This window comes from Lepidochelys olivacea, assembly GCF_965140295.1.
Source record: "Lepidochelys olivacea isolate rLepOli2 genome assembly, chromosome: 6".
In the NCBI taxonomy this organism is placed as follows: domain Eukaryota; kingdom Metazoa; phylum Chordata; order Testudines; family Cheloniidae; genus Lepidochelys; species Lepidochelys olivacea.
In genome coordinates, this window is record NC_140416.1 from 47,903,197 (window position 1) to 47,929,780 (window position 26,584).

Here is a 26,584-nt window from a genome sequence, read left to right on the forward strand (position 1 = left end):
TTTAATGGCACGCTGCTGCCTGCCGGGTCCCAGCCGCCGGCCCCACTCAGCCCGCTGCCGAAACCAGGCCGGGACCCCGGCAGGCAGGAGCATGCCATTCAAAATCCTGCCCGCCCCAGCCTGCTCTTCTGCACCCCCCACCCCCATCGCAGGGGCAGGGTGAAGAAGCTTGGTCCTGCTGGCTGCTGCTCAAGGGCAGGCAAGCTCTCCCCTCCCCCACCTCTTCCCCCAGCGTGCTGGGTTCCTGCCCCTCCTCCTCTCCCTCCCTGCCACCCATCAGCTGATGGCCCTTGCGAGGGAGGGGGACAAGCGGAGCTGCAGCACACTCACTGCTCCAGGGAGGAGGCAGAGACGAGGTGGGGATGGGGCCTTGGGGAAGGGTGTGGAATATGCCCTCCAGGCCCCTGCTGTGAGCCGCTCTGGGCAGGGGGCTGGCAGCACCCCCATGACCCTAGCCCACACCTCCAGCCCTCTGCCCTGACCCCTACACCCCCCCACACCTCAGCCTCCTGCCCTGACTCCTGCACCCCCCCAACTCCCAGACCTCGTCCCTGACCCCTGCACCCTGCCACAACCCCAGCTTTGACTCCAGGACCCCCCACACCCCATGCCCTGAATCCTGCACCCCCTCACATGCCCCGAGCCCTCTGCCCTGACCCCGGCACCCCCCACACATACCTAGCCCCCCCACACCCCATGCCCTGACTCTTGCACCTCCCACATTCTCACCCGCACTCTGAGCACCAAATGGGAGCTCTTGCACCCCTTGCACCAAATGAGAGCTGCCTAGGTAAGCACTCCACACCTAAACCTCCTGCCCCAACCCTGACCCCCCCTCCCTCATTCTAGCTCCTGGCCAGACCCTACACCCCAACCCCCAGCCTGCTCCTTCACCCCCAGCCCTGTGCTCAGTGCACTCCCACCCTCAGCTCAGTGCAGACAGAGAGGACGAGAATGGGCTAGAATCAGGTAGACGGTAGGGACCCACTCTATGTGGGCAGGGCTGGGATCCCAGACCGGCAGTGGGCTGAGCACGGCCGGCAGCCGGGACCCCGGCTGGCAGGAGCCAGCGGATGGAACCCCTGACCGGCAACGGGCTGAGTGGCAGCGGGCTGAGCCGCTCAGCCCACAGCTGAGCTGGGGTCCTGGCCACTGGCCCCACTCAGCCCACTGCTGATCTGGGGTCCTGGCCACTGGCCCCACTCAGCCCACTGCCGGTCTGGGGTTCTGGCTGCCCGGCCCCTTGCTAGCCGGGGTCCCGGCCGCAGGCCCTGCTCAGCCTGCTGCTGGCCTAAGTGAACGGAACCCCAGGCTGGCAGTGGGCTGAGCAGGCCGGCGGCATAAGATCAGCATTTTAATTTAATTTTAAATGAAGCTTCTTAAACATTTTGAAAACCTTGTTTACTTTACATACGACAATAGTTTAGTTATATAATATATAGACTGATAGAAAGAGACCTTCTAAAAAACGTTAAAATGTATTATGGCACTCAAAACCTTAAATTAGAGTGAATAAATGAAGACTCGGCACACCACTTCTGAAAGGTTGCCGACACCTGGTTTAGTAGGTTGTTTGTTAATGGAAAGGAAAGACTTGAAAATTCATTCCTGCATGTTTGTATTTGGTACACAACATAAATGTTGCTGTATAAGTAACAGGGGCGGCACACATCCAGCAGTGTTACTGTGCAAACAGTAACTGTCACACAGATGAATCCAACATGATTTTGGCTTCTGTTTTTTTAAAGTAGTAACGTATTTTGTGTTTATCACTGGCTGTGAATCTGACCATGCAATGCCACCTCTACTCTCCACACAGACAGAGAAAAATGTTCATGCAACAGGTGAGCCACGCACAATGCATGTGACTGGACAAAAACCCACATTTGTGCCAAAACCTGGATGAACATATGGCCTGATCTAAATCCCATTTAAATCAATGGAAAGATTCCCTTTGACTTCCAAGGGCTTTGGATCAGGCCCATACTAGGCAACTGAGGACAAAAAACACCTATTTGCACATGCAGCTAACATTTTGCATATGCAAATGTAGAGTTTTACTCAGGCAGCAGGAATGTGTGCATTTTGTTTGGTTCATCCGTTGTGCTAGGACTGTATAATTTTGGCCCAACCATTCAAATACACAGTGTACAAAGGAGGAAGGGTAGATGAGAGACAGGACAGAGAGGTCTGGGAGAGGGGAAAGAGTATGAGATGGGGGGAAGAAAGAGAAGAGGAGGTAAATGGGTGAGGGCTGGAGAGACTATGGGTGAGGGAGAGAGGAGGGTCTCAGAGGAGAGGAATAGAAAGGGAAGAAAAGGCAGAGAGGGAAGGAGAGAGAGAGACAAGGGACAGAATAAGACACATTGAGAGAGAGACCCAAATGTGCATGTTCCACCTATTACTAAGCTGGAAAGGAAAGAGGGACAAGAGGATTATGCAAAAAGAAAAGGAGTACTTGTGGAACCTTAGAGACTAACAAATTTATTTGAGCATAAGCTTTCGTGAGCTCAAATAAATTGGTTAGTCTCTAAGGTGCCACAAGTACTCCCTTTCTTTTTGCAAATACAGACTAACATGGCTGCTACTCTGAAAAGAGGATTATGGCAGTTTATACCGTGAGACATACATTTTCAGGTTCTCATTACTCCACATCAGGCTTTCCCGAGGTGGCAGAGGGAATGATTCCAACCACCTACAGAGAGAGCTTATTTCCCCCCTTCCCCCGAAACTCCACATAATGTTGACTTGGTTAATAACTAATGCATTCAGTATGACTCTGCTGCATGCTAGCACACACTTCTGGCTTGTGACTGCATCTCTAGTGTGCTCTGTGTAGATCTCCCACTATGCCTCCCTGTCTCAAACACACATGTAGGAAGTGGTAGATGGTGGGGAGATTATAAAGTGGGATGGGCAATCTGACTACTCTGTGCAGTGCTGCAAGCTCTATGGGCTGGCCAGGGACCAAATGCTTTGATTAAACATTAGCTTAAGGAAACTGGTGGAGGCACGTGTTCTAAAGTAGAAGGGCGTTTGTAAAGTGTCCTTGACAATAAATTTGAATATCTGAAGCCATTGTGGTTTTTGCTCTGTATTGGTCTAACTTGTGTTCGGGAGAACTGAGGCAAAGCAGCAACACAGACTGAGAGCTGAGGAGGCTGAACATGAAGGTACCGTTCTGGGTTGCTTTTCTTTTTAGAAGTAAACGGCTGGGGGCCATTGTTCATCTTCCTAATGCTGTGCAGGACTCAGGCTGTAAATTACATCTGGGAACAAAAGGTTGATGGGAATAGAATCAGGTGCCCAACTTCCCAAGGGAGTGCTTTGCCCTCAAGCCAAAGAAGCAGCTTCTCCAACTACTCAGCACAGACTCTGTTATCCCCTCCCTGTCAGCTCCTGGAGCCCAAGGAAAGGTGCACTCAAGCAGTGTTTGCTACAAGGAAACTTTAGGACCATTTCCATTATAAAACCTTGTTTCAGGATTAGCCATGACAATTAAAGCTAGGCTGAAATTTAGCAAACAAGATTTCAGAGTGGGAACAGAGGAGCAAAACAGATTAACCATGAATGATGAAACAAAGAATGAGTTATTCAGGTGCTCGAATGAATGGTAAAACTTCTATCTATACCATATTCCAGATGTTTTACAGAAAAGCCATTTTAGAAAAAGTTTGAGAGAGTTTAACATTTTTAGTTGTGTTATTTTTGATGTTTTTCTGACTTTGTAGCCAAGTTCTTTTAATTCCATGAATCCAACTGTACAGAGGACTGAGGGAGTAAAAAAACTCTAAGAAATATATTTTAGAAACTTCTAATATTTTCCTATAAAAATATCCTTTTGGTACCTAATAATTTCATGGGTCCAAATCCTCAGTTCTGGTAAATCAATGGCATTGTGCTGATTTACTTCAGTTGAGGATCTGGCCGAGGGTTTTTATGTGCCTATGTCATGGTGTTGTCTCAGGTTAAACATAAGTGCTGCATGTTCCACTAAAACGATAGGCAATTCCTTTCTCCAATGTCATAAAGCTCCCTTTTCTAGCCATCTAGCATTGTGGACCCTAAATCTGAGCTAAATTATGATCAACCTACCCCTCAGGCCAATGTATTTTGGGGGGAGAAATTCCACATTTGGGTGGAAAAGGAGGAAATAGTTTTGTGTCAGGCATTGTTTAAAGACAACTGTTTGAAGCTGCTTAATAGTTTGGAATGTTAGAATAAGTCCTAGGGAGATGAATTAGTGGGCAGAGGGCAGGTGAGGTGGAAAAAAGTACATACTAAACGCAATTTATCACCTGGCTCTGCAGTTTATCACATGGGGTGACATCCATGTGATAAATTGCGTTTATCATGTACCTCTGACTGCCTTTCTTGAACTATGCACTAATCCATCTATGCACCTGGACTACTACTAACATTCCAAATCCCTGTACAGTCCCATACAACAATCTACCAAAGAAATATTTTCTAACCCCACCCCAATGTGGAATTTTCCCCAAAATTACACTATTTTGAGGTGCAGGATTATATTCAGTCCTGGATGAGTGACGGGTTTATGATCTGTTGCCTTGGGACCCACAGAGGCTAGAAGTGGAAGCTTTATTCCAGTAGAAAGCCAAGAATTCCCATTTCCAGAGGGGAAAGGCTTTTGAGAAAGATCCTCAACCGCTGTAAATGGGCATAGTTTCTTTTAAGTCAATGAAACTCTCCAATTTACATCAGCTGAAGAGCTGGCTTTTTGTTTCTAAAGCTGGTTGGGCCTTAAAACAGTGATGTCTTATGTGTAAAAACAGCTGTTTCATGTAGTTTTTTAGAGTTTTACAACACTGGTTACATGTTTTCCTTCCAATGAGTGAAGTCCAATAGACACATATGGCCAGATTTTTGAAAATCCCAGTAGGTGCCTATACACATCCTAGAACACCTAAACCTTTCATAATCTGGCCCATAGTCCAAAGGTAGTTAGCTTTACAAGTGGAGAAATATAGGCTATAATACACTCACAATAGGCTATAAGCCTATGAACAATACAAATTTTCTTTTGAAACAATAAGGAGTAGAGAGGTTATTTTACCTCTGCATTTGATACTAGTGCAACCACTGCTGGAATACTGTGACCAGTTCTGGTGTCCCCATTCAAAAAGGATGTTGATAAACTGGAGAGTGCTTAGAAAAGAGCCATGGGAATGATTAAAAGATTAGAAAACATGCCTAAACGAAGAGAAATCATTATATCCACTCAGTGAATATGTTTTAAGTGTGACTTTGAAGTTGTAAGCTACATAAGAAACAAAACTCTGCATGATTTGAGGAAAGGCTTCCACTTTGACCATGTCCCATTAGATATTCTAGAGCTGCTGCTAAAATTGGGGCTAGCCGAGGAAGGGGGAGCCAACCATCTTTAAGTATGATTTATTAGAAATGTTTACAAAAGCAGTCACTGCTCTCAGTAGATTCATTATGTTTGCATTGTAAATACTCCCAGAACCTAACTTCACTCTGGATTTTCTATTTCATATAATGAAATTAGATACTGGAAAGACCTATTAGATGATCCAGTTCATCCACTGTCTCTCACCATCCTGGCCTAATCCAGTGCTTTATAATACATTTCCTAGAGATTTGTCCAATCAAGTTTGAAAGGTGCCCCAGGTTGGGACCTTCCATCACTTTCCTTTAGAGACTAAGAGTGTCCTTGAACCCGCCTCTATTCGCCAGTTGAAAACTTACTGTTCCCCTGTATGTGAAAGCACTGGGTCTCCTGCTAAGTTTTACAGGCACATCCTGAAACACTGTGTGTTATTTCCCAAATCACATTCAAAAGTGAAAGTCCTGAAATTTCCTTAGTTGTGTAAAGATTTAGTGCCTGTGGCTGGGAGAACCTGTGCTCTATACTTTTCCATTGTTTATCTTATGCAAAACTAAAAATGTATATAAAAGATCTTTAATGTGTGGAACGGATGGTTCAACAGTATCAATAGTAAAATGATATAGAAACTTTAATCTGTAGGTTGCTCATTGAAATCTAGCCCTGATCAATCATAGAATCGTAGGACAGGAAGGGACCCCGGGAGGTCTTCTAGTCCAGTCCCCTGCACTCAAGGCAGGACTAAATATTATCAATAGTGACTGAAAGCCATTGCCATCTCCTCGTTGTTAAAGGTTGATGTGTAATGGGCACTGTGGTCTCTGTCCAGTGCCAAGTGAAGCGATGTCTACTTCATGTAAACTACCACTATAACTGACATCAGCTGGGATGTCGAGGTATGGATGGACCGTGAAGCATGAACAGGACAGGGCAGGATGGCGGGAGTTTACACTTTTAGTGCCCATGTTGTACCCGCCCATGCATAAGCAGTGTCCAAGTCTTTTCACTGGCACCTTTCAACAGCATTAAATTAACATAAAACCCAACACTGCAATGAATATATGTACATATAGAAAACAAAAAATGTCAAACTTTCACTGACTCTTACATTGTCTTTTTGGAATAAAGTAAATAAGTCCTTCCCCTCTTACACCATAAAAATAAGGAATCATTGGTTTCAACCCAGCTCCCAGTGAGCATCTGATGTCTCTGACACAAAACAACCCACCATTATAACTGGTGCTATTTACCTCTCTTGTTGGTGATGTCTGCAGAGAGGCCACGAATTCAATGGGCCATGGAGACTGAGCTGTACCCTCATACTTACTGCAGTGGTGGTCTCTCCAGATCAGAACAGAGGCATGTTGCCAGAAGGTAAGTGTGAAGGAAATCTAATCTACCTGTGCTTCACCTGGACATCGTATCCCTGTGCTGTCACTGTAGTGCTTTTTCGCCAGCGCTTAATTCATTGGAAAATGAGGGAGAGAAAATGGAAAGAGAAAAATATCATTTAGAAATGTTTTTGGAGAGTTGCGGATGCTTTGGTGGGTTTCTAAAACTCAGATATTTTATGTTCTTCTGTCTCTTATAATAAAGAGGCTTTTAAACAGGCTAAGGGAGTGGATGCTGATAACAGTCAGTCCCTTTCTAAGCTAACTTGTGAGCCGTTGCAGAAACTTTCCAGCGAAGAAGCAGTAATATTACACTCATGAGTAAAAGAGTCTTGGTGCCTCTTTAAAACCCTGCTGTAGCTGCTTACTCAGAAGTAGTAGCTTCCCCCCACCCCCGCCCCTTGCGCCCTCTACTTTTGTTTCTACATGGGTGTGACTTTTGATTCAGCTCCCCCTCCCTGTTATGTCACTGTTTCAATTTCTTTAGAATCGGAATAAAAACTGCAGCAAACTTCAGAGCTCATTGACTGCAGGCTGAACAAGGCTTTTTTGATTTGTGCACCCTTCAAGGATCTCCTTAGTTTTGGCAAAGTAACTCTAAGAAACAATGAGCAACTTTTTGTTGTGTGCAACTTTTGGATTATGCTTGCTGCAGCTTTGTTTAGCAGAGACACGTAAGTAGTGTATGAATGAAAAGTCTAATGTTTGCTAATAAGTTTATGCTTCAAACAGCAGCTGCTATCCAGCCAGCCAGCTAGCAGCCTGCTTGTCACACCAGCGCATTTTTGAGGAAAGTTTTATTATCTCTATGTTTTTTTTCCAGTGAAAATCATACCAAAATATACTTGTGCTGTTTTTCTTTTTAACATGCAAGGAAAAAAAGTGCATGTTAAGTACAGCTACAAATACTCGAGAGGTTAACTGTAGATCGTCAAAGTTAAGTTTAAACTAAGAACTGAAGTACAATAGGCAACTGAGCTTCAGCAGAGCTGTTCTAAATTAAACTGTAGAAACAGCTATTTATTTATTTTGCTATACCAATGCTGTAAAACAGACAGTTGGTGGTGGTGGGGAGGGACCCAACCCTCCTGGCGTACAATAGCTGTATTATTAGGTTCACACAAGCTGAACTAAAGGCTAATGAATACAGGGTTGAGATGCAAAAACTAGGACAGGCATGCTGAAAAGAAACTTAACTGCTATGAACTGTGACTGAAATCTGGAAGAGCTTTATGGCAATGGTGCATTTTTCTGACCTATCTTTAAAGCTTTCTTTTGGGGTTAACTGGTGAGGTTTTAGAACAAACAAAGGAGTTTGGAGATGAGCAACCTGCTTTTTATACTTGTATAGTGTGACTACCAATACCAGAATAAATAACTTATTTTCAGAAATAAAAGCACTAAATTTTTCAAAATCGGAAAACCAGATGCCCAGGATGACAAAATGACCTTAAAATTTGATGTGGCGCAGGCACAACAGTGTTTGGGGAAACTAGCTGCGCCTGTAACAGAGTCTCATTGTAACAGCAATTGCCTTGAGTTGCTTTGGAGGGAAACGATTTATCCTTCCACCTCAGTTTTCTACTAGCCAGTTCTTGGGAATCTAACAAAATCCATTTGTCATGGACACTGTCACCTCAGTGCTTTTATGTTTACCTCTTGTTTACTCAAGCACCAGTACATGGCTCCAATTGATGGAGTGGTGTCAGAGATCTAAGATGCAAAGAAAAAGGAGAGCTGGGAATGTCATTGAGAGAGAGAGGCAGAGTGCCCATCGGCGTAGAAGTGGTGGCCAAAGTTGCACCACAAGAGGAGGTGAAAAGAAAGGGATACTATAATTTATCAATCAGTCAACGAGAGAAAGGGATCCTACCTGCCATTTAGGCTACATATCTCTTATGCAAACCTGTACGTAAAACAATTTGAATAAGCCTTTTGTGCTAGTTTATTTCAGAAAGGATATACCATTGTATACGTTGGCTATTCTCCCAAAGCTCTCAGTAACTAGATTTTAATAACGATTGGCTTGAACTGCTGTAGTCGTTTAATGGAAAGGTACAAATCTGCCCTTAGGCTCTCTGTGCCAAGCCAACAGACTGCAGTTGGGGGTGGTATTGCATTGTCTGGAGTGGGTGCTGTTAGTTCTTTGGTCAGTGGTGGCTTCCGCAGTGGCAGCATATACAGAGGGAGCGGGAGTGAGGCTTAAATGAAGGAGAGGGAAATGGCATCACAGTGCTGAAAACCCTTTAAGCTAAGCTCTCTTATACACATGGTGTGTTGTTGTGTGTAGTGTTGTTGAAGCAACTCATCATTTCAGTTAAGATTAAGTGAAGGATCAGAACCATATCTGAGATATGTCCTCCTCTGTGGGACTACGCCCTGCACTCTTAAGGACCTGGACTTGAAACATTATTATTATTAATTATTATTATTATTGCTGCTGCTATTTATATTGCACCACAAATGGACACAGGGTTCTTCAGTCGTTAGAGTGTGCCAAAAAATGCTCAGAATCCTTGTGCAGAAGAGCTTCGAGACCATACGGAACAATAAGGTGTAGACCAACATACGGCCATTCCAGCAAGTTTGCTTTGTGGAACCGATCAGTTCTCAGGCCTATTTTCAAGGAGCAAAGGGAAGTAGGTTGTTGTCCTTAGCAGTAAAATAAGATGGATAAGAGGGATGAGAAGCAGAGTCCAGAGAGAAGAGAGGTTGCAGTAATACAGCTGGGATATAGCTAGAGCATAGTCTACAGATTTGACAGTTGGGTTAAAGAGAAAAATATTTTTTGTAGACACTGGATTTGGTGAAGGTCCGGATATGAGCAGATTCACAGGCAAAAACTAGGTAGTAGAAAATGTTCGTGTTGTTGCCAGAGAAGAGATGGTTTCATGGAAACATAGTTAATTTTGAGCATGTTAAGCTTCAGAAAACATCAGAGAAAGTGGCAGACTAAACCGAGTGGAGAAAAGTAATCATCAGCAGAGAAGTGATGCCCATAGCTTTGAAAAAGATGGAATCTACAGGGACAAGACTCTGGGGGATTCTGACAGTTTTTTAGCAGCCCTTTCCCATTCCAACTACTGTTCTCTTGTATATTCTGTGTTTCTGGCTGTGATAGTGAGTGATCCTTTCAAAATACAGAATCAGAATTGGGGAAAGGAAATCTATACCTTAAACACTTGCGTTTCCATTTCCTATATCAATATGTATATATCTATCTATCTATATTTAACCTAGACTTCCATTTTAATTGCTTTATACATGTCCATAATTGAATTTGCATAATTACCTACTGTGTAATGTAATTTCACAGAGAGGATAATAATGGAACAGGCACTGCCCACTGTAATATTCTTTCCTAAATTTAAAAAGAATGCAACAGTGCATTGGCCCGAGAAATCACAATTGTCCATCACCCATAAAGAAGCAATAATCCCTCCAAAGCAAGCCTTACCACCTCCAGTAAGTTGGTATGTAATTTATAATGGCCACTATGGCTGTTGTTACAATCCTAGTAGCAAATGTAAGTGGGGGAATGGTCGCGCTATTGTGGGGAACTTTCTGACTTCTGCACTACCCCGGTGAAATGGGCTAGCAGAAGGATCTGAGTCCTTACTCCCACTTCCTTTACCCAGAGGCCTCCTTGCCCTCGAGGACTCCCCTTCTACTCTTCTGTCTGGGAGAGTCCTTGTAACCCCACCAAGGCTGGGCCCAGGATTCCTGGGGGGCTCGACCCACAACCTTGCTGTGGTCACCTAGGACAGGGGCTAGTGTGTCCCCACTCCGGTGTACTCTCTCTGCAGTGGACACTTCTCTGACCCACTGATCATTACATATGATTTAAAGCAAATACAATTTATTTAATCAGCAATTAGTTTAAAAAGGAATAAGAAAAATTGGAAAGGTTAAAGGAAACACATCACCCCGCTCTGTGGCAGGGAACATCACAAACAGTGTCTCTGTAACGTCAGGGCAGTTTACAGTCTGTTCCTTGTAGGTCCCAGGCCTTCTTCTCAGGCCCTGGCTGTGTAGCAGGGATGCTGCAGGTTGGACACTTGCTCTGGTGGTGGCCACATACCTCCGGGCTTTGGGTGGTGGGACCCTTCTTCCCAGCGTCAGCCCCCCATTCGGTTAAGATCCCTCTCACAGTCTGGCATGCAAGGACCTTTGGCTGGGGGTGTCTTTCTGCGCTGGGCCCTTTGCCCAGGGTCCCTCCTTAGCTCTCCCCAGCTGCTCACAGCACCTGGCTCCAGATTGCTCCAGCCCCAGTTCCACCACTCCGTCTCAGCTCCAGCTCCACTCTAACTCAGCACTGCTGCTTCTCTGGCCCCTCTGGCTCTGGTTGCTACAGCTCTGCTCCCAGGGCAGGTCTGCTCTCTCTGGGCTCTGTCTCTTGCTCTGTGGCTGCAGCCCTGCTCCCAGCACAGGGTCTGCTCTCTCTGGGCTGCTTTTCTGGCCCCTCTGGATCTGGTACAGCTCTGCTCCCCAGCTAAGCTCAGGCCCCTGCTTTCTCCTTAGCTCAGCCCCACCCTGTCTGACTCAGGCAAATCCAGCTCACATGGAGGACGGGACCCACCCTGGCCTCCTGACTCCCTGATTAGCCTGCCCGCCCTGTCAATGAGGCTGACCTGGAGCGTTGGCCTCTCCCCATTGTTCCTGGGGACTGTCAGTCTCAGGGTCCTGATTTCCCATAGACCCTTCCCCTTTTAGTACTGGTAGCTAGCCAACCAAAACAGCCCCACTGAATGTCAGTAAGGGGACAACAGTCCCTTTACACAAGGCAGTGAGGGTCAGATTTGATTTCTTGTCACTTCCTTACCCTTCAAACCACAGTCTCCCTTGCAGTGGTATCAGCTAGAACAGTAGCAGCTGGCTGTGATTTTCCTGTGCCTGCTGAAGCAGACCCCACCCAAAGCATGAAAGGGGAATTTCCGCATATGAATGAATTGGAGAAGAGTAACAAGAAATGACACAGAGAAGGAGGTTTCTTAGAGGAGCTTCTCTCAAATTGAAACTCCAGCTAATTCCAGTGCATTTGGTTGATGAGTAGTTCCATGACTTGGTTTCCTTTCTAATGATGTCTGCATCAGTATTTAGGGTCTGTGGGTAGTATTAACAAGGGAATTGAACTCTCTTATGCACCAAAGAGATACAGATCATGTCTCTGGGGTTTTCCAGTCAGTCTTCGTTACAATGCCGGTTATGTTGTACAATGCAGTTTAACTTCTTTGTGTACAACATCCTTTATCCACTGTGTCACAAAGCAAAAAAGACAGAATTAAAACAAGTTAAAGGGCAGGCTGTAATTTTATTATTCACTCTGAAGCTGAAGCAATCACACCAATTCAAAGTAAAACTCACAGGGAAGACCTGAATTTTAAATATATCCACAGCTGGAAAGTATGTAGGTTGGCTTTTTTTACTCATGACTGAAGTCATCTCAGTAGGCTTGGAATCTCTGTGATCGTTGGAACTCCATGCACTATCAAACTACGGTTGCACACTGATACGCTGTGCTGTGTGTTTGCAAAAATAATATCAGACTGTGGTAAAACTTCCATCTCTGTTGCTGCAAATAAAGCTGTTTGAAAAGCAGCTAGTAAGCAGTGATAGTCAACTACACCAGTGGTTCTCAACCAGAGGTGTGTGTACCCTGGTTGGTATGCAGAGGTCTTCCAGGGGGTATGTCAACTCATCTAGACCAGTGTTTCTCAACCTGGGAAGGTTGTGGGACTGGTTGGGGAGGGGGAGGGGTTGCAAGTGCAGGCTGGCGTTGGGGGGTGGAAAGCAGGGCAATTGTGTGTGGCCCCATGCCTCCGGGGGCCCTGTGAAGCTAAGATACATGCTTCAACCCTGGGTGGCAGGGCTCGGGCTTCAGTAAAGGTTTACAGTAGTCTGGAAAGGTTGAGAAACACTGAACTACACCATTAATGTCTGGTTTTGTAAATATTTAAATTGCCGCAGAATAAATTACAGTCAAGTGCCTGTTATAACATTGTTTTTGGAGACTGGTATATGTTTCACTTTGGGGAGCTGCTGAACTGAGTGGGCCCCAATGGGAAATGCATTCTTGGTACTGGATTTCCATGGAGTATTTTTGTGTTATTGGATGGGTGCCTTTAAATCAATAGGGTGTGGCATATGTGGGTAGATGTGCTAAGTATGTTCTTTCAGCGTATTCACATTCAGCAGTGAGCTATTTCCAGGCACTTGGGGATGCTTAGAATGTGACCTGTATTTGAATAGAACCCTGTTATCCTTTCTGTGAATTTAACAATAATAACGTTTAGGGCTTTTCATCTGATCTCAAACCACTTTACACAGATGGGTAAGACTTAATAGCCATCATTTGCCATTGGGAACATTGTGATTACAGAGATGTGAAGTGACATGGCAACTCAGTGTCAGACAGGAACAGATCCCAAGTCTCCTTACTCACATTCCAGGCCTCCACCTACTAGATGAAGTTGCCATATTGGGAATATGAATAGTTAGCAGGGAGGGTTCAAGAAAGAGTGTCATTATGCAAACTGTAGAGGGAAATGATTCATTAATACTGAAAACAGCTAAGGTGTGGCCTGGTTGCCTCTCCCTTTCATCTTCCTTTCCCATTTCACTTTCACTCACTTTCCTGTTCCTCCTCATCCTCTTCCCATTAGATAGCTACTGTTAATTTTTCTGTCCCTTCCCTTTCTCATGGTTTATCTGACCAGTTATAGAATGTATAGAGTACTTTAATGTTCCTCTGTTTTGCTGAAGCTTCTTCAAATTTTCAGTAACCGTTTTTGTTATTCACCCTTCATTAATGTTTTTATGCATAAAATGTAATGATAGGAATAAAGAATTTATTTTTAACAGGGAAAGAGAAACTATATATATTGTGAAGTCAATTCAGATTAATTTCCTCTGCAGCAAATTTGTAAAAAAACACACTTTGAATGAAGCGTTTGTCCCTTTTGTTGACATTGCTGTCCAATTTCCTGTTTCATTGCATAAATGCTACCTGCACATAATCCTAAAACCTTTCAGCTCTTACCATTCGCTGTCATTCGATTTTTCTTAAGTAGAAGTGGACACAGGTTGCAGTTTCCTATTTAAAAGTGTTCAAATCCAAGGTTTTGATTCAGATTTGTCATTTTTTTTTAATTAGGGATGTTCAAAACTATTTGAACAAAATAAGAGCTGACCCAAACCTTTGCCCCAAATTGATGTTAAAAAAATCAGTCTTAAAATTGATTTAAATTAATTTTAAAATCATGTATTTTTTTTTTATTTTTCATTTTCTAGTCCAGATGACAATTCCTAGAATGTTACAAATGTAGCAGCTACTTATATTGTTTGGTACTCATGGATTTTCATGGCTAAATGACATTAAAATATCATGCCTCCCCAAGCAGATTAAAAATTGCAAACCTTGTCCCTCCTAGACTGCAGACCACCATTACATGGGCCTCATTATTCTCAGTATGCAGAAACATCTATCTTTAATTTTCTGTGCTTCTTCAGAGTAACTTGCAGCTGCTGTTGGTATTCCGTTTAACTAATTCCTTTGTATATGATGATCCCAGAAGTCTGCTTCCTTTACATTTCTTATTTCCATCATTGTCATTATGTTTTCCTCCTTTGTTCATTTTCCCTCTCTCTGGTATCTGGCTGAAGCAATCTGACAGTCTCTGTAGGTTCCTATCTGTCTAAATAGGTAACAGAAGGTTAAATCCAATTTGTCTAAATTTGGTCAGTACTCTCGTCATCTTCAGAAGAAATAAAAATCTACCCCACCAATTGCTCTCAAGAAATGGGCCTTGGGGGACACTTGAATGAAAGGAAAGTTTACAGGAGCAAATATGTTCTGGTTCTGGACTATATTTTTGTCCCTCACAACAAATATTTCTGTTCCTTTTAATTTCAGCCATCCTGTCCATGTAGCTCTGACTTGCGTCCCTGTGTTTTTAACCATACTGATGTCATTCTGGGATCCTGGCTCCCAGTGCTGTCATGAGAATGGTACTAATGAAATGTCTCTGTCTGCCAGGGCAAGAAAGATCAGAGTCGTTTTGGACACCTTTGGAGATAAGTGAAATCTGAACACTTTCAGTTTTTAGTGCAGGAAAAAAGATCCTTGTGTGAAATAAATTCTTCAGTCTCTGACTTCATATGTGCTACCAACCTGTAATGGTGCCTCTCTTCATAGCCAGGATGCAGACATTTCATTTTCTAACCTGCAGGGAATAACTTTCTGGAAGTTACAATTAACCACCAGAGGAGTGCAGTGACCTTTCAGGTGAAAAGACATCCAATGCTGTTGAAGAAGAAATCCTTCTTCACCTCTAGAGCGGTGATGCTCAGACTTAATGAGCTGGAGAGCCACTTTCTCACTGAATGGAGAAACAATTACAGCAGAACATCCTTTGTGCTTTTGTGATGTGTGTGTTGTGACAGCATCATCCTACACTGAATCCAGCATCATGATGACAATAGTGGAATCCTTTGTCAGCATGTTGCACCATGCTGATTTTTGTATCTCACTGCAGTTCTCTCTTTTCCCTGTAGCCCCATTCCCTCTGTGCTTGGTGGGATGGGAGATAACCTTAGCATCGCTAATCTATTTTCTTAGTGTGTTCCCCACTCAACAAGCTTCAGACGTGTTGTGTAGCAGTAATATGAGTAGTGTTCTCCATGAGATCAGGCAGACTCAGAGGAATGCCGCACAGATCTAAGGATTCTAGGAGAGCTGCATGGAGGGCCCTACCGAGACTCACGCAGCTGTTGGGCACAGGTTGAGTATCACTGCTATTAAGTCTCTTTATAGCATCCCAGGGCTACTGAATGTAGCAGGCCATTCTCTTTTTCTAGTCTGAAACTATTCAGTATATGGATTGAGGCAGATGGCCTGGTCCCTTTCCTTTCATAAAGAGGCATGCTCCACAACTTAGAGGTTATCCACATTCAATATGTCTATAACAGAGTGAGAGAGACTGTGTCCAGTTTGCAGCACATTAGTGGTTTTGTTCTCTATTAACCTTTGACTGAGAGTACAGTTTTACCTGTACAGTTCATACCTCAGGGGGCTGGGTTGAACAAAGTCTTTATTACATTCAATGAGTATTCACTTGGAGTCAGCACTGTAGTGGTAATTGTCGATGAAAGTGTACCGTAAATACATATACTACAGTTGAGCAAACCATTGCATCTCACAGCAACCTTCCCTCACTGTGCAAGCAATTAGTAAACTTGGAAACTGGAATCCATCTTTCTGTCTACTTATACATTATTACAGTGCCTGTTAATATAGAATATAAGCTAGGCTTTCCCAGCTGCTGCTAAGTGGGCACACACTTGCTTCAAACATATAGAATGGCCACACACAATCCAAGATCCAAGACACTGTTGTGTTGATATGGGGATGCTTTGGGCTCAAGAAGGGATAAGTTAATATTTACTTCATACAACAATATTTGCTGATATTGCCAAATAGATGTCATCTAACCATATCTCCCAAGGTAAATGGGCCGGAGAGCTCTAGCAGTGTGCTAATAACAGAGCTGATGGTGAAGTAACACACCCTCAGTGTATCCTATTACATCCAGAAAATGTAAACTGTACACTACACTACATCGGGCATGATATGTACTTAGCCTCACCTGTCTTGATCCTCCCTGGAACCATACATCTGAAGGAAAAACGCAGATGCCTGTACTTTCTTAATGGACACAATATGATATCTCCTCAGAAATGGCTGGAGTATAGGATGCAATTTTGCTGATATGATCCAATCTGAAGTCAGCATTTGGATATTTCCTCTTTTTTTCTAGCACTATAAGTGATTCTGTGTAACTGTTACATCATTTGAGCTAGAAGGGAAACTCTGACACAATAGCAGGGTTGGGACCAGGTTGTAGGTGAATAAAGTACCAAGGAGCTTGGAATTTCATCACTTAAGTATACACATATCATTATGTAACACAACACAGATGAGCCTAGACAATGAGAAGCAAATGAATTAAACTGTTAAAGGATGGCACATCATAATACCTCTCTCTCTCTCTCTAATGGCTTTCCATCAGTAGAACTCAAAATACTTCACAAAGCAGATCAGTATCATGATCCCTGTTTTACAGGTGGGGACACAGAGGCACAGAGGGGGAAGTGACTTGCCCAAGTTCACCCAGCAGGCAAGTATCAGAGCCAGGAATAGAACCCAGGTCTCCTGAAATCCCAGTCGAGTGCTTTATCCACTTGACCTATTTCTTTTGCCTGTTTTCACAGAGGACAACAGTTATGAATTCATATAGCAGCTGTTTCAGAAATATGAGAAGGCTGTGAGGAAACTTCCTCCTAATGCTCTCAAAGTCAACAATAGCGCATAGGGCCAGGGATGTTTTCTGGAATGTGGTGTCTTAAAAAAATTCAAACTAGGAAGGAATCCAGGAAAAAGATCTATATTAAATAGATCTTTATAACCTTTTTCATTGGCTTGATTATGCAACCCTTGCTGATTTCAGTGGGACTATTCGGGTGAGTAAGTTGTCCACCAATGTAAGTAATTTTTTTTTCAAAAGCAAGGGAAGTGCAAGCCGACATTCAGAAGCAACTCTACAATAACAAGCTACTGGTTGTAGACCAGCACTTTAAGTGTTAGCAATATCAGCCAGCTAAGTTATTAACAGACTTTATCACTTACACTGTGGGAGTTCAGATTAAACTCAATTTATCAGCATTACAGCACACTATCATCTACCCACTGACTCACACAGGAAGTTCAGGTTGAACTTCTGCAAGATGACTCATTAACCCCTGAAACACACTGTTTTTTCCCAAGAGAAAGGAATATACTCAAGACAAACAACCCCCTACAAACAACAATAACCATGGTAACACATGACTATGCCAAGGTGAGACAAGGTGGGGTGCGTGAAGTAATATGTCTTTTCTTGGACCAACTTCTGTGGGCGAAAGAGACAAGCTTTCAAGCTTACACAAAGTTCTTCCTTCACTCTTTAACTTACTGGTTTGGTGCATGAAGTTGATGAATGCCCATTTAGTATCTTCCAACCTTGCAGAATAGAGTTAGTCACCTTGATTAGGAATTTTTTCATGCATCTTCACTAATAAGCAATTGTCTGAGACAGACTTTCAACATGTGTCATTTCCTGGTGGATAGGCAAATCTTTCCCATCTACAGTTACTGATCTTGGATCCTCTGGATTGATTGTTGTACTCTGAATCAGCTGTTTCTGTAGGCCCGACAAGATGTCTCTGGTTTCTGTGAAGAACTTGCCCTTGCTTTGCAAGAACCTGACAGGATCTTGTCACTTTTCTTTTAAAACTCTTTCACTGACTTCTTCTCCCCTTCAGCATCAACATGAAACTTCTTGTCCTCACCTTTGAAGCTCTTTATAACTGTGCTTGACTGCGTCTCTGCTCAGTTCCTCCTTCCCCCCAAAATCTCTTGAGTCCGTCTAAACCTCTCGCCTAACAACTCCCTTCTCCGACTTACTTTTAACTTCATGCTTTTTTCCTATTTCATCCTCCTTTACTTCTGGTGGATGTGGGTGGATGTGGCCCATTCCCAACAGTTGACAAGAAGGGATGAATATCAACAGAGGGAAAATTACTTTTTGTAGTGCTAACGAGGCCAATTCAGTCATGGGATGTGGTACATGCCCAACCGTGGCCCATTCTCAACAGATACTCAGAGACTTGTCAACTGTTGGGAATGGCTAAAATCCACCCTAATTGACTTGGCCTCGTTAGCACTGACGCCCCCATTTGGTAAGGCAACTCCCATCTTTTCATTTATATTATTCCTTCCTGTATATTTATTCCTTCCTTCTATATTTTCCACTCCATGCATCTGATGAAGTAAGTTATAGCCCATGAAAGCTTATGCCCAAATAAATTTGTTAGTCTTTAACATGCCACAAGGACTCCTCGTTGTTTTTAGATGAAATTGGTTGATCCTAGCATTTCCAAGGGACAACAGTGGTTCTCCGTTTGCCGATTCCTATATCTGAAGCAAATAGTACATACTCTTGCAATAGTTTCAGTGTTTGTTTCCATTTGTACATGGCCAAAACAAAATTTCTGTGCTCTCCCGGATATTTTAATCCCAACGTCCTTCATGGACAAGCATTTCCCAACATTTAAGCAGAATATTGTCATCCTAGATAATTCTTCAGAATATGAAGAGTCAGGGAGGTTAGCACTTTTTTTCTACAGCAATTCCTGATTACTTTGATCCATGTTTAAAACATGGATTGCAGCAGTCTTAGTTCTCTTTTTCACTTAGTTCACTTCCACATTAGCTGAGAATCTTGACTTAATTTCCCCTTCAGTTGTCAAGAAGTCAATTTAACTTAAAAATATTGGAAAAACTAATAAAGTTTAAAAAATGAAAAAAAACCCCTGAAATAATCAACAACCCAGCATTGTATAATTATGCCGGCATATTGTAGATGGGCAGAGGGTGAGATGGGGCTCTGTACTACTACAGCAAACCTGTACTGGTGTAGGGTCCCACAAGAATTTTTCCATTGACCTCAGTGAACTCTGGATGAGGCCTTTATTCATCAAATTGAGCTACTACACATTATGTGATACATTATTTGTTTACTCCGCAATGCCTTTTTCTGTGACTTTCTATACTTTTAGGTCCATCAACACCAGCTGAATTCAAATCAAGACTTTTAAGCTGCTGAAAACCAAGTTTGTCTTTAAGCACTTCTATAGTTAGTTTATGCTCCATCAGCAGCCAACACTGACACGTGTATTTCACGTTTCAATTTTAAGTGGTATGCGGTGTGCTTCCAGTTGTCCTAAAGAAACATCATTGTTTCCTTCCCCAAATTGGAAATGTTCACATGACTCAGCACCTCAAATATCTTGGCTTGCTGTGGTGAGAAGCAGCTTGACTTTCAGCCCAGGCTTCGTTTTTGTGACTGCAATGGCTTGTAGGTACATCTGGAAATCAATCTTAGCTTTTCCCCAGATTCCTTTAAGACTGTCTGTGAGCTTGGTTTCAGAGTAGCAGCCGTGTTAGTCTGTATTCGCAAAGAGAAAAGGAGGACTAGTGGCACCTTAGAGACTAACCAATTTATTTGAGCATAAGCTTTCGTAAGCTACAGCTACAGTATCCCGTTTGCTTATTTTCTCTTCTATGTCCAGCATTCCTGATCTCTGCAAAGTTGCCATTCCTGGTAACATGTGTTGTTAACAACAACCAGACTGCTAAATTATTAGCAGAATTTATTTCCCAAAATCAAAGGACTCAAAGTAAGCAGAGCTTCTCAGCATTACGCTACACAGACAGCTAACTGCCTGCTGCTGATAGGCAGGTCCCTTTAGTTCCAGATCAGAACTGAGCTGATGCAAGCTGAATCCTGCACCCCATAGCCACATAACACTCATGAGAGTCCCTACAACAACAACACAGTATGCCCAGCCCAGCATTCACAAGTCGCCTTTAATAACAAACCAGCAAGTATGAGAAAACCTACAATAACAAATCAGGGTGCGTATACCATTGTTCACAAGCAGCCAGCGTATGTCGCCCAGAGCTCAGTCACAAGGCAGTATCCTCACAATAACAAACCAGTTTGTGCAGCCCAGCAGTCTTGAGTATCTGTGGGGTAATAAACAAGCTTGCAAAGATCTGTGGCCATGAGCAACCTTACAGTAACAAATCTGTGCATGCATGGAAAGAAGGGTAAATGTTTTGGTAAGAAGAAACGTAGTGGTTTTACATTTCAAGCTTTGAAGGAGCAAAAGTAACAGTGAGGCGGAAAATGTCTTTTAAAGACTTGCTGATAACTTGCTTGTGTCTCATTTTAAGACATGGTATCAAGATAATATTTTCTTCCCTTCCTCAGGTTTTGATAACATTCATTTCTGGGAAGCCAGGGTTTAAACCATTAAAGGTTGTAGTGCTGAGGTGCCTGGCCATAAATCGATCCAGTAATTTATTGGACTTGTAGCTTCTCAAGTACACAAATAGAGCCATGCTTATTCCTCCTGTGTATTCTGTACGAGACAGGAATGCAAATGTTGCCATACCTATATCAATGGCACATTCAACCTAGTATTTTGCCTCTGACACCTCTGAATCTCCTGACCACTACACATATTCAGCAGGCCAGTTGTACAATATTATACAACAGAGAAGATTAATTTTTTTTTGGCCCTAGTAGGTGATCAGCATAAACCCTAATGGCATAGATAGTTTAGTATACAATTTAATATTTTTGAATGATAAATGATTATTTGATTCTCAAGTGAATTTTTTCTCTCATATTAAAAAAAATAAGGGTGAAAATTCACAAGACCTCCAGACCCCAATGCACTTCAACTTCAGGAATGTTTGGATCGGAATCTAGACTGTATCTCTCACACCCAACAAATATAATGTTGAATCTAATTATTAAACTTGGCAGTTCAATCCCGCTCCCAATGAAATCATTTGATGACTTCTATGAGAGCTGTAGCAGGTCCTAAGTCAGGGCTTCCAGTTGTGAACTTGGGAGCTCCGATTGATCCTTTGGCAACTAAATTAGATCACTGGGCACCTATGTGCTCAGATGAGCACACAGATGAAGTACCAGATTCTTAATTTCAGTGGATAATTCTGTAGTAGATTGCAAGAAAATAGTACAAAATGGGTTTTGATTTCATGTCTTTATTTTCCAGACACTTGAAAATAGGAGAGAGAGAGAATTAGTCTGTCCATGGTGGACAAACTGTGTTTGGAATGAAAAATTTTAAAATAGATCTGTTGTTTTGGGGGATTATCTCTCTTCCTGCCATTACTTGTTGGTAGGAGGTCGGAATGGGTTGCTTGTCTTTTGGCATGTCTTCCTTTGTTGGGCGTAGTCTAAGCAGTCTTGCTCTACTTAGTATCAGAGGCACCAACTTCCTGAGTTCCTGGGGCGTGATTGACCTTCGCTCAGCCCCAGGCCCCACCCCCACTCCACCCCTCACCCAGACCCCCACCTCCACCTCTTTCTGCCCCTGCTCCACCTCACCTCTTCCCATCCCTGCTTGCCCCACTTCTTCCCGCTCTGTTCCATCCCCTCCCCTCCTCATCCTGCCCATGCTGGCCTACTCCTCCCTCTCCCCACCCCAGTGCCTCCTGCATGCTGCTGAACAGCTGATCATCAGCAGGCGGAAGGCGCTGGTGGGGAGGAGGGTTGATCGGTGGGGCTGCTGGTGGATGCTGAGAACCCATTAATTTGTTTCCATCGCATGGAGTCGGCGCCTATGCTTAGTATAGTTGTTACCTTAATGTTGTGTGAGTCTATGTTAATTTGCTGGTTTTCAGAATGTTTAAAAAGCTTCTTGTGGTTTCCTTTTTCTGTTGTTATTTGTGGTACAATGGCTCTACCGTTAAAGTCAACAGACGCTTTTGTATTCAACTTTTTTTTTTTTTACTGTTGAGTTTTCTTAATAAACTTTTTAATAAAGCTGGGTTTTTTTAATAAACTTTCCACTTAAGCCAGTTTAAAACAGGGAGAATGGTTATGAGAGTTTCATGTAATACTGGGAGAAAAAATGTAGTAACTAATGTATTTTATTGATTCTAGTTTGGAAATTATCCATTAACAGATCATGATTATTTTAAATTTATTGTGTCAAATTAGTGGAAATAATTCTCAGTCTCATCAACTGGAAGCACACTGCAAGTATTTGGAATTCATAATCTGTGCCATTTTAATTGGACATGTGGATCACATATCTCACATGGCATGATTCTCTTATCTGACTGAATGAGCATAACTCTTTGGTTTCTCATGTGATCAACTTATGATTTGCATGGAAAGTGGGGAGAACACAATAAAAGAGGATTTGTTTTAAAGTTCAAACAGACATTGACATGTTTTGCATCCCCCTGCCATTCCCTCCCAGTTATTCACCCCACTCTAGTTTCCTGTAAATATCTTCACCAGGACTGCATGTAATTAACAGCAACAAATGTGACCTCCCTTATTCTACCTTTGGGATTACAATTATGTTTCTTTCCTCACGCCGTTGAGTTATTCTAGTGTCAACATTCGTGATTATGTTTTGCTCACCTCAAGGTGGCGTATGGCATGGTTGTCTAATTCCAGAACAATGATTTCTCTGCCTGAGCTTTTTGGTTTTCTATTGAAGTATTTGGCTCTGCTGCACAGCTGTACCACATTCTGGTGCAGGCTGAAGACTGTCATTCTGCTTTTGGGTGAAGCAACTGAAAATAAGATAATATTTAATGTAGAGAGTAAGGAAGTTAAACATGAGTTATGACAGTGTACAGACTATCTCCGGATGTTTACCACAACAACTGTTGCCAAGCAGATAAACGATGGTTGGAAGTTCCATTTGCAGCTTTTTTTGCTGCAGCAGCTGCTGAGGAGTGAAATAAATGGCTTGTTCTGACTTGTACTTTCACAGCGAGTCTAGCCTGCTCGGTTCAACGCTATTCAATTTATTCCTATTTTTAATAAAACTAATTTACTCATCTTGAAAGTTGCCAAACTAAGAGGTTGAAGCTTTCTGTCTACCTGCAGAACAGGTGCACAACAATGGCTTTGGAAGCTGGTGGGCAGATTCCCTAAAGAGGGCAGACCATATAGTCACATGCTCAAGTCTCACTCCACGTTCCCTTCCTCGAGGTGGGCTTATTAAAAAACAGAATAGACAAAAGGCTCAAAATAATGCAAAACAATGAGAAATACTTTTTTGCTTTCTTTCAGCTGGACAAATCCTTCCCCTACTACATAGACCTTCCTCGCTAACACCCCATCTAGGACCATTCCTGCTCCTGCCTTCCCCTGCTACTATTTAAAAGACAGCTCTATTTGTTGCAGGTGCTGCTTGCAACATTCAGTCACATGGCCAATATCACATGCTCCCTGAATTCAGTCCCCTCAGTTTTAAAGGGTCAGGCCAGGGTGCAGAGATAAGAACATGAGAATGGACATACTGCAGTGGGTTCCCAAACTAGGGGCGCCGCTTGTTCAGGGAAAGCCCCTGGTGGGCCGGGCTGGTTTGTTTACCTGCTATGTCCTCAGGTTGAGCTGATTGCAGCTTCCAGTGGCTGCGGTTCACCATTCTTGGCCAATGGGGGCTGCGGGAAGCAGCTCAGGCCGAGGGACATGCTGGCTGCCCTTCCTGCAGCCCCCATTGGCCTGGAGCGGTGAACTGCGGCCAGTGGGAGCTGCTATCGGCCGAACCTGCGGACGTGGCAGGTAAACAAACCAGCCCAGCCCACCAGGAGCTTTCCCTGAACAAGTGGCACCCCTAGTTTGGGAACCACTGCCATACTTGGTCACACCAGTGGTCCATCTAACACAGTATCCTGTCTTCTGACAGTGGCCTGTGCCAGATCCTTCAGATGGAATGAACAGAATAGGGCAATTATTTAATGATCCATCCACTGTCATTCAGTCCCAGCTTTTGGCATTTGCAGGTTTAGGACACCTGGAGGGTAGGGTAGAGTCCCTGTCCATCTTGGTTAATAGCCACTGATGGACCTATCCTCCATGAACGTATCTAATTCTTTTTTGAACCCTGTTATAGTTTTGGCCTTCACAACATCCCCTGGCAATGAATTCCACAGGCTGACTGTACATTGTATGAAGAAGTACTTCCTTATGTTTGTTTTAAGCCTGCTGCCTTTAATTAAATTGGGCGACCACTGGTTCTTGCGTTATGTGAAGGGGTAAATAACACTTCCCTATTCACTTGCTCCACAACATTCATGATTTTATAGATCTCGATCATATCTCCCCTTCGTCGTCTCTTTTCTAAGATGACCTTTGCCAGTCTTTTAATCTCTCCTCATATGGAAGCTCTTGCATACTCCAATCATTTTTGTTGCCCTTCTCTGTACCTTTTCCAATTCTAATATATTGTTTTTGAGATGGGACTACCAGAATTGCATGCAATATTCAAGGTGTGGGCATATACCATGGATTTATATAGTGGCATTATTATACTTTCTGTCTTACTATCTAGCACTTTCCCAATGGCTCCTAACATTCTGTTAACTTTTTTTGACTGCCGGTGCACACTGAGCAGATGTTATCAGAAAACTATCCACTCTGACTCCAAGATCTGCTTCTTGATCCCATCGTTTTGTAAGTACAGTTGGGATTATTTTTTCTAATGTGCATTACTTTGCACTTCTCAACAGTGAATTTCATCTGCCATTTTGTTCCTTAGTTCCCCATTCTGAGAGAACCCTTAGTAACTCTTTGCAGTCAGCTTTGGACTTCACTATCTTGAATAATTTAGTATAATCTGTGAACTTTGCCATTTCACTTACCCCTTCCAGATCACTTCTGATTATGTTGAACAACATAGGTCCCAGTACAAATCTTTGGGGAACCCCCTATTTACCTCTTTCTAGTGTGAAAATTGACAATTTATTCCTACCCTTTGTTTCCTATCTTTGAACCAGTTTCTGATCCATGAGAGAACCTTCCCTCTTGTTCCATGACTGCCTATTTTCTTAAGAGCCTTAGGTGTGGTACCCTATCAAAGGCTTTCTGAAAGTCCAGGTAGATTATATCAACTGGATCATGCTTGTCCACATGTTGTTGACTCCTTCAGAGAATTCTAATAGATTGGTGAGGAATAATTTCCCTTTGCAAAAGCCATGTTCACTTTTCCCCAACATATTGTGTTTGTCTATGTCTCTGATAATTCTGTCCTTTACTACAATTTCACTAATTTGCCTGGTACTGAAGGCTTACTGGTCTGTAAGTACCAGGATCGTTCTGGAGCTTTTTCAAAAAATTAACATTACATTAGCTGTTCTTCAGTCATCTGGTACAGAGGCTGATTTAAGTGATAGGTTGCATACCACAGTTAGTAGTTCTGCAATTTCATATATGAGTTCCTTCCGAACTCTTGAGTGAATATCATCTGGTCCTGGTGAGTTATTTACTGTTTAATTTATCAATTTATTCCAAAACCTCCTGTATTGACACCTCAATTCCTCAGATCTGTCACCTAAAAAGAATGGCTCAGGTGTGGGACTCTCCCTCACATCTTCAAATGCAAGAATTAATTTAGTTTCTTTGCAGTGGCTTTGTTTTCCTTGAGTGCTCCTTTAGCACATTGATTGTCCAGTACTGTGAACCCACTGATGGTTTGGCAAGCTTTTGATAAATAATTTGCTGTTTTTGCATCTTTTACTACTTGCGCTTCATATTCTTTTTTGGTCTGCCTAATTATACTTTTACACTTGAGTTGACCAGAGTTTATGCTCCTTTCTATTTTCCTCACTAGGATTTGACTTGCAATTTTTAAAGGAGGCCTTTTTTGTCTCTAACTGCCTCTTTTACGCTTCTGTTTAGCCATGCTGGCATTTTTTGGTCCTTTTACTAACTTTTTTTTTATTTGGTGTATACATATAGTTTGAGGCTCTATTATGGTATTTTTAAATAGTTTCCATTCAGCTTACAAGCATTTCACTCTTGTGACTGTTTCCTTTTAATTTCCATTTAACCAATTTCCTCATTTTTGTGTAGTTAAATGGTATTGTGTTGGGTTTCTTTGGTATTCCCCTCCCCTGCTAAAGGATGTTAAATTTAACTACACTATAGTCCCTGTTATAGAGTGGTTCAGCTGTATTCACCTCTTGGACCAGACCCCATGCTCCACTTACAGTCGCATGCATGCATGTGCTCCAGGGTTAGTACCCTGGTACATGCAGGGTTGCATGGGAAATGGTTTTCCTGTCCCTGGAGAATTTTTGAGATATTGAAACATTTTCCCATCACAAATGGGACAAAAAGTTGAAATGTAAAAAATTTCACAAAACAATTATCTGATAACAATT

The 26,584-nt window shown here is 42.8% G+C and overlaps 1 protein-coding gene across 4 annotated transcripts in view; it reads left to right on the top strand.

The window, feature by feature from the left end:
* The first annotated feature begins 3,018 nt into the window (after positions 1-3,018).
* Positions 3,019-26,584, top strand: part of CD44 (CD44 molecule (IN blood group)) — a 102,205-nt gene continuing 78,639 nt past the window's right edge. For 2 of the 4 annotated variants that reach the window (XM_084632297.1, XM_084632298.1), the window contains exons 1-2: positions 3,019-3,173; positions 6,646-6,745. In XM_084632297.1, the coding sequence (XP_084488423.1) occupies positions 3,168-3,173; positions 6,646-6,745 (106 nt within the window). In that variant the 5' untranslated portion in view covers positions 3,019-3,167. The remainder of the gene's footprint in view (positions 3,174-6,645; positions 6,746-26,584) is intronic. The other 2 variants (XM_084632299.1, XM_084632300.1) reach the window with 1 other exon arrangement.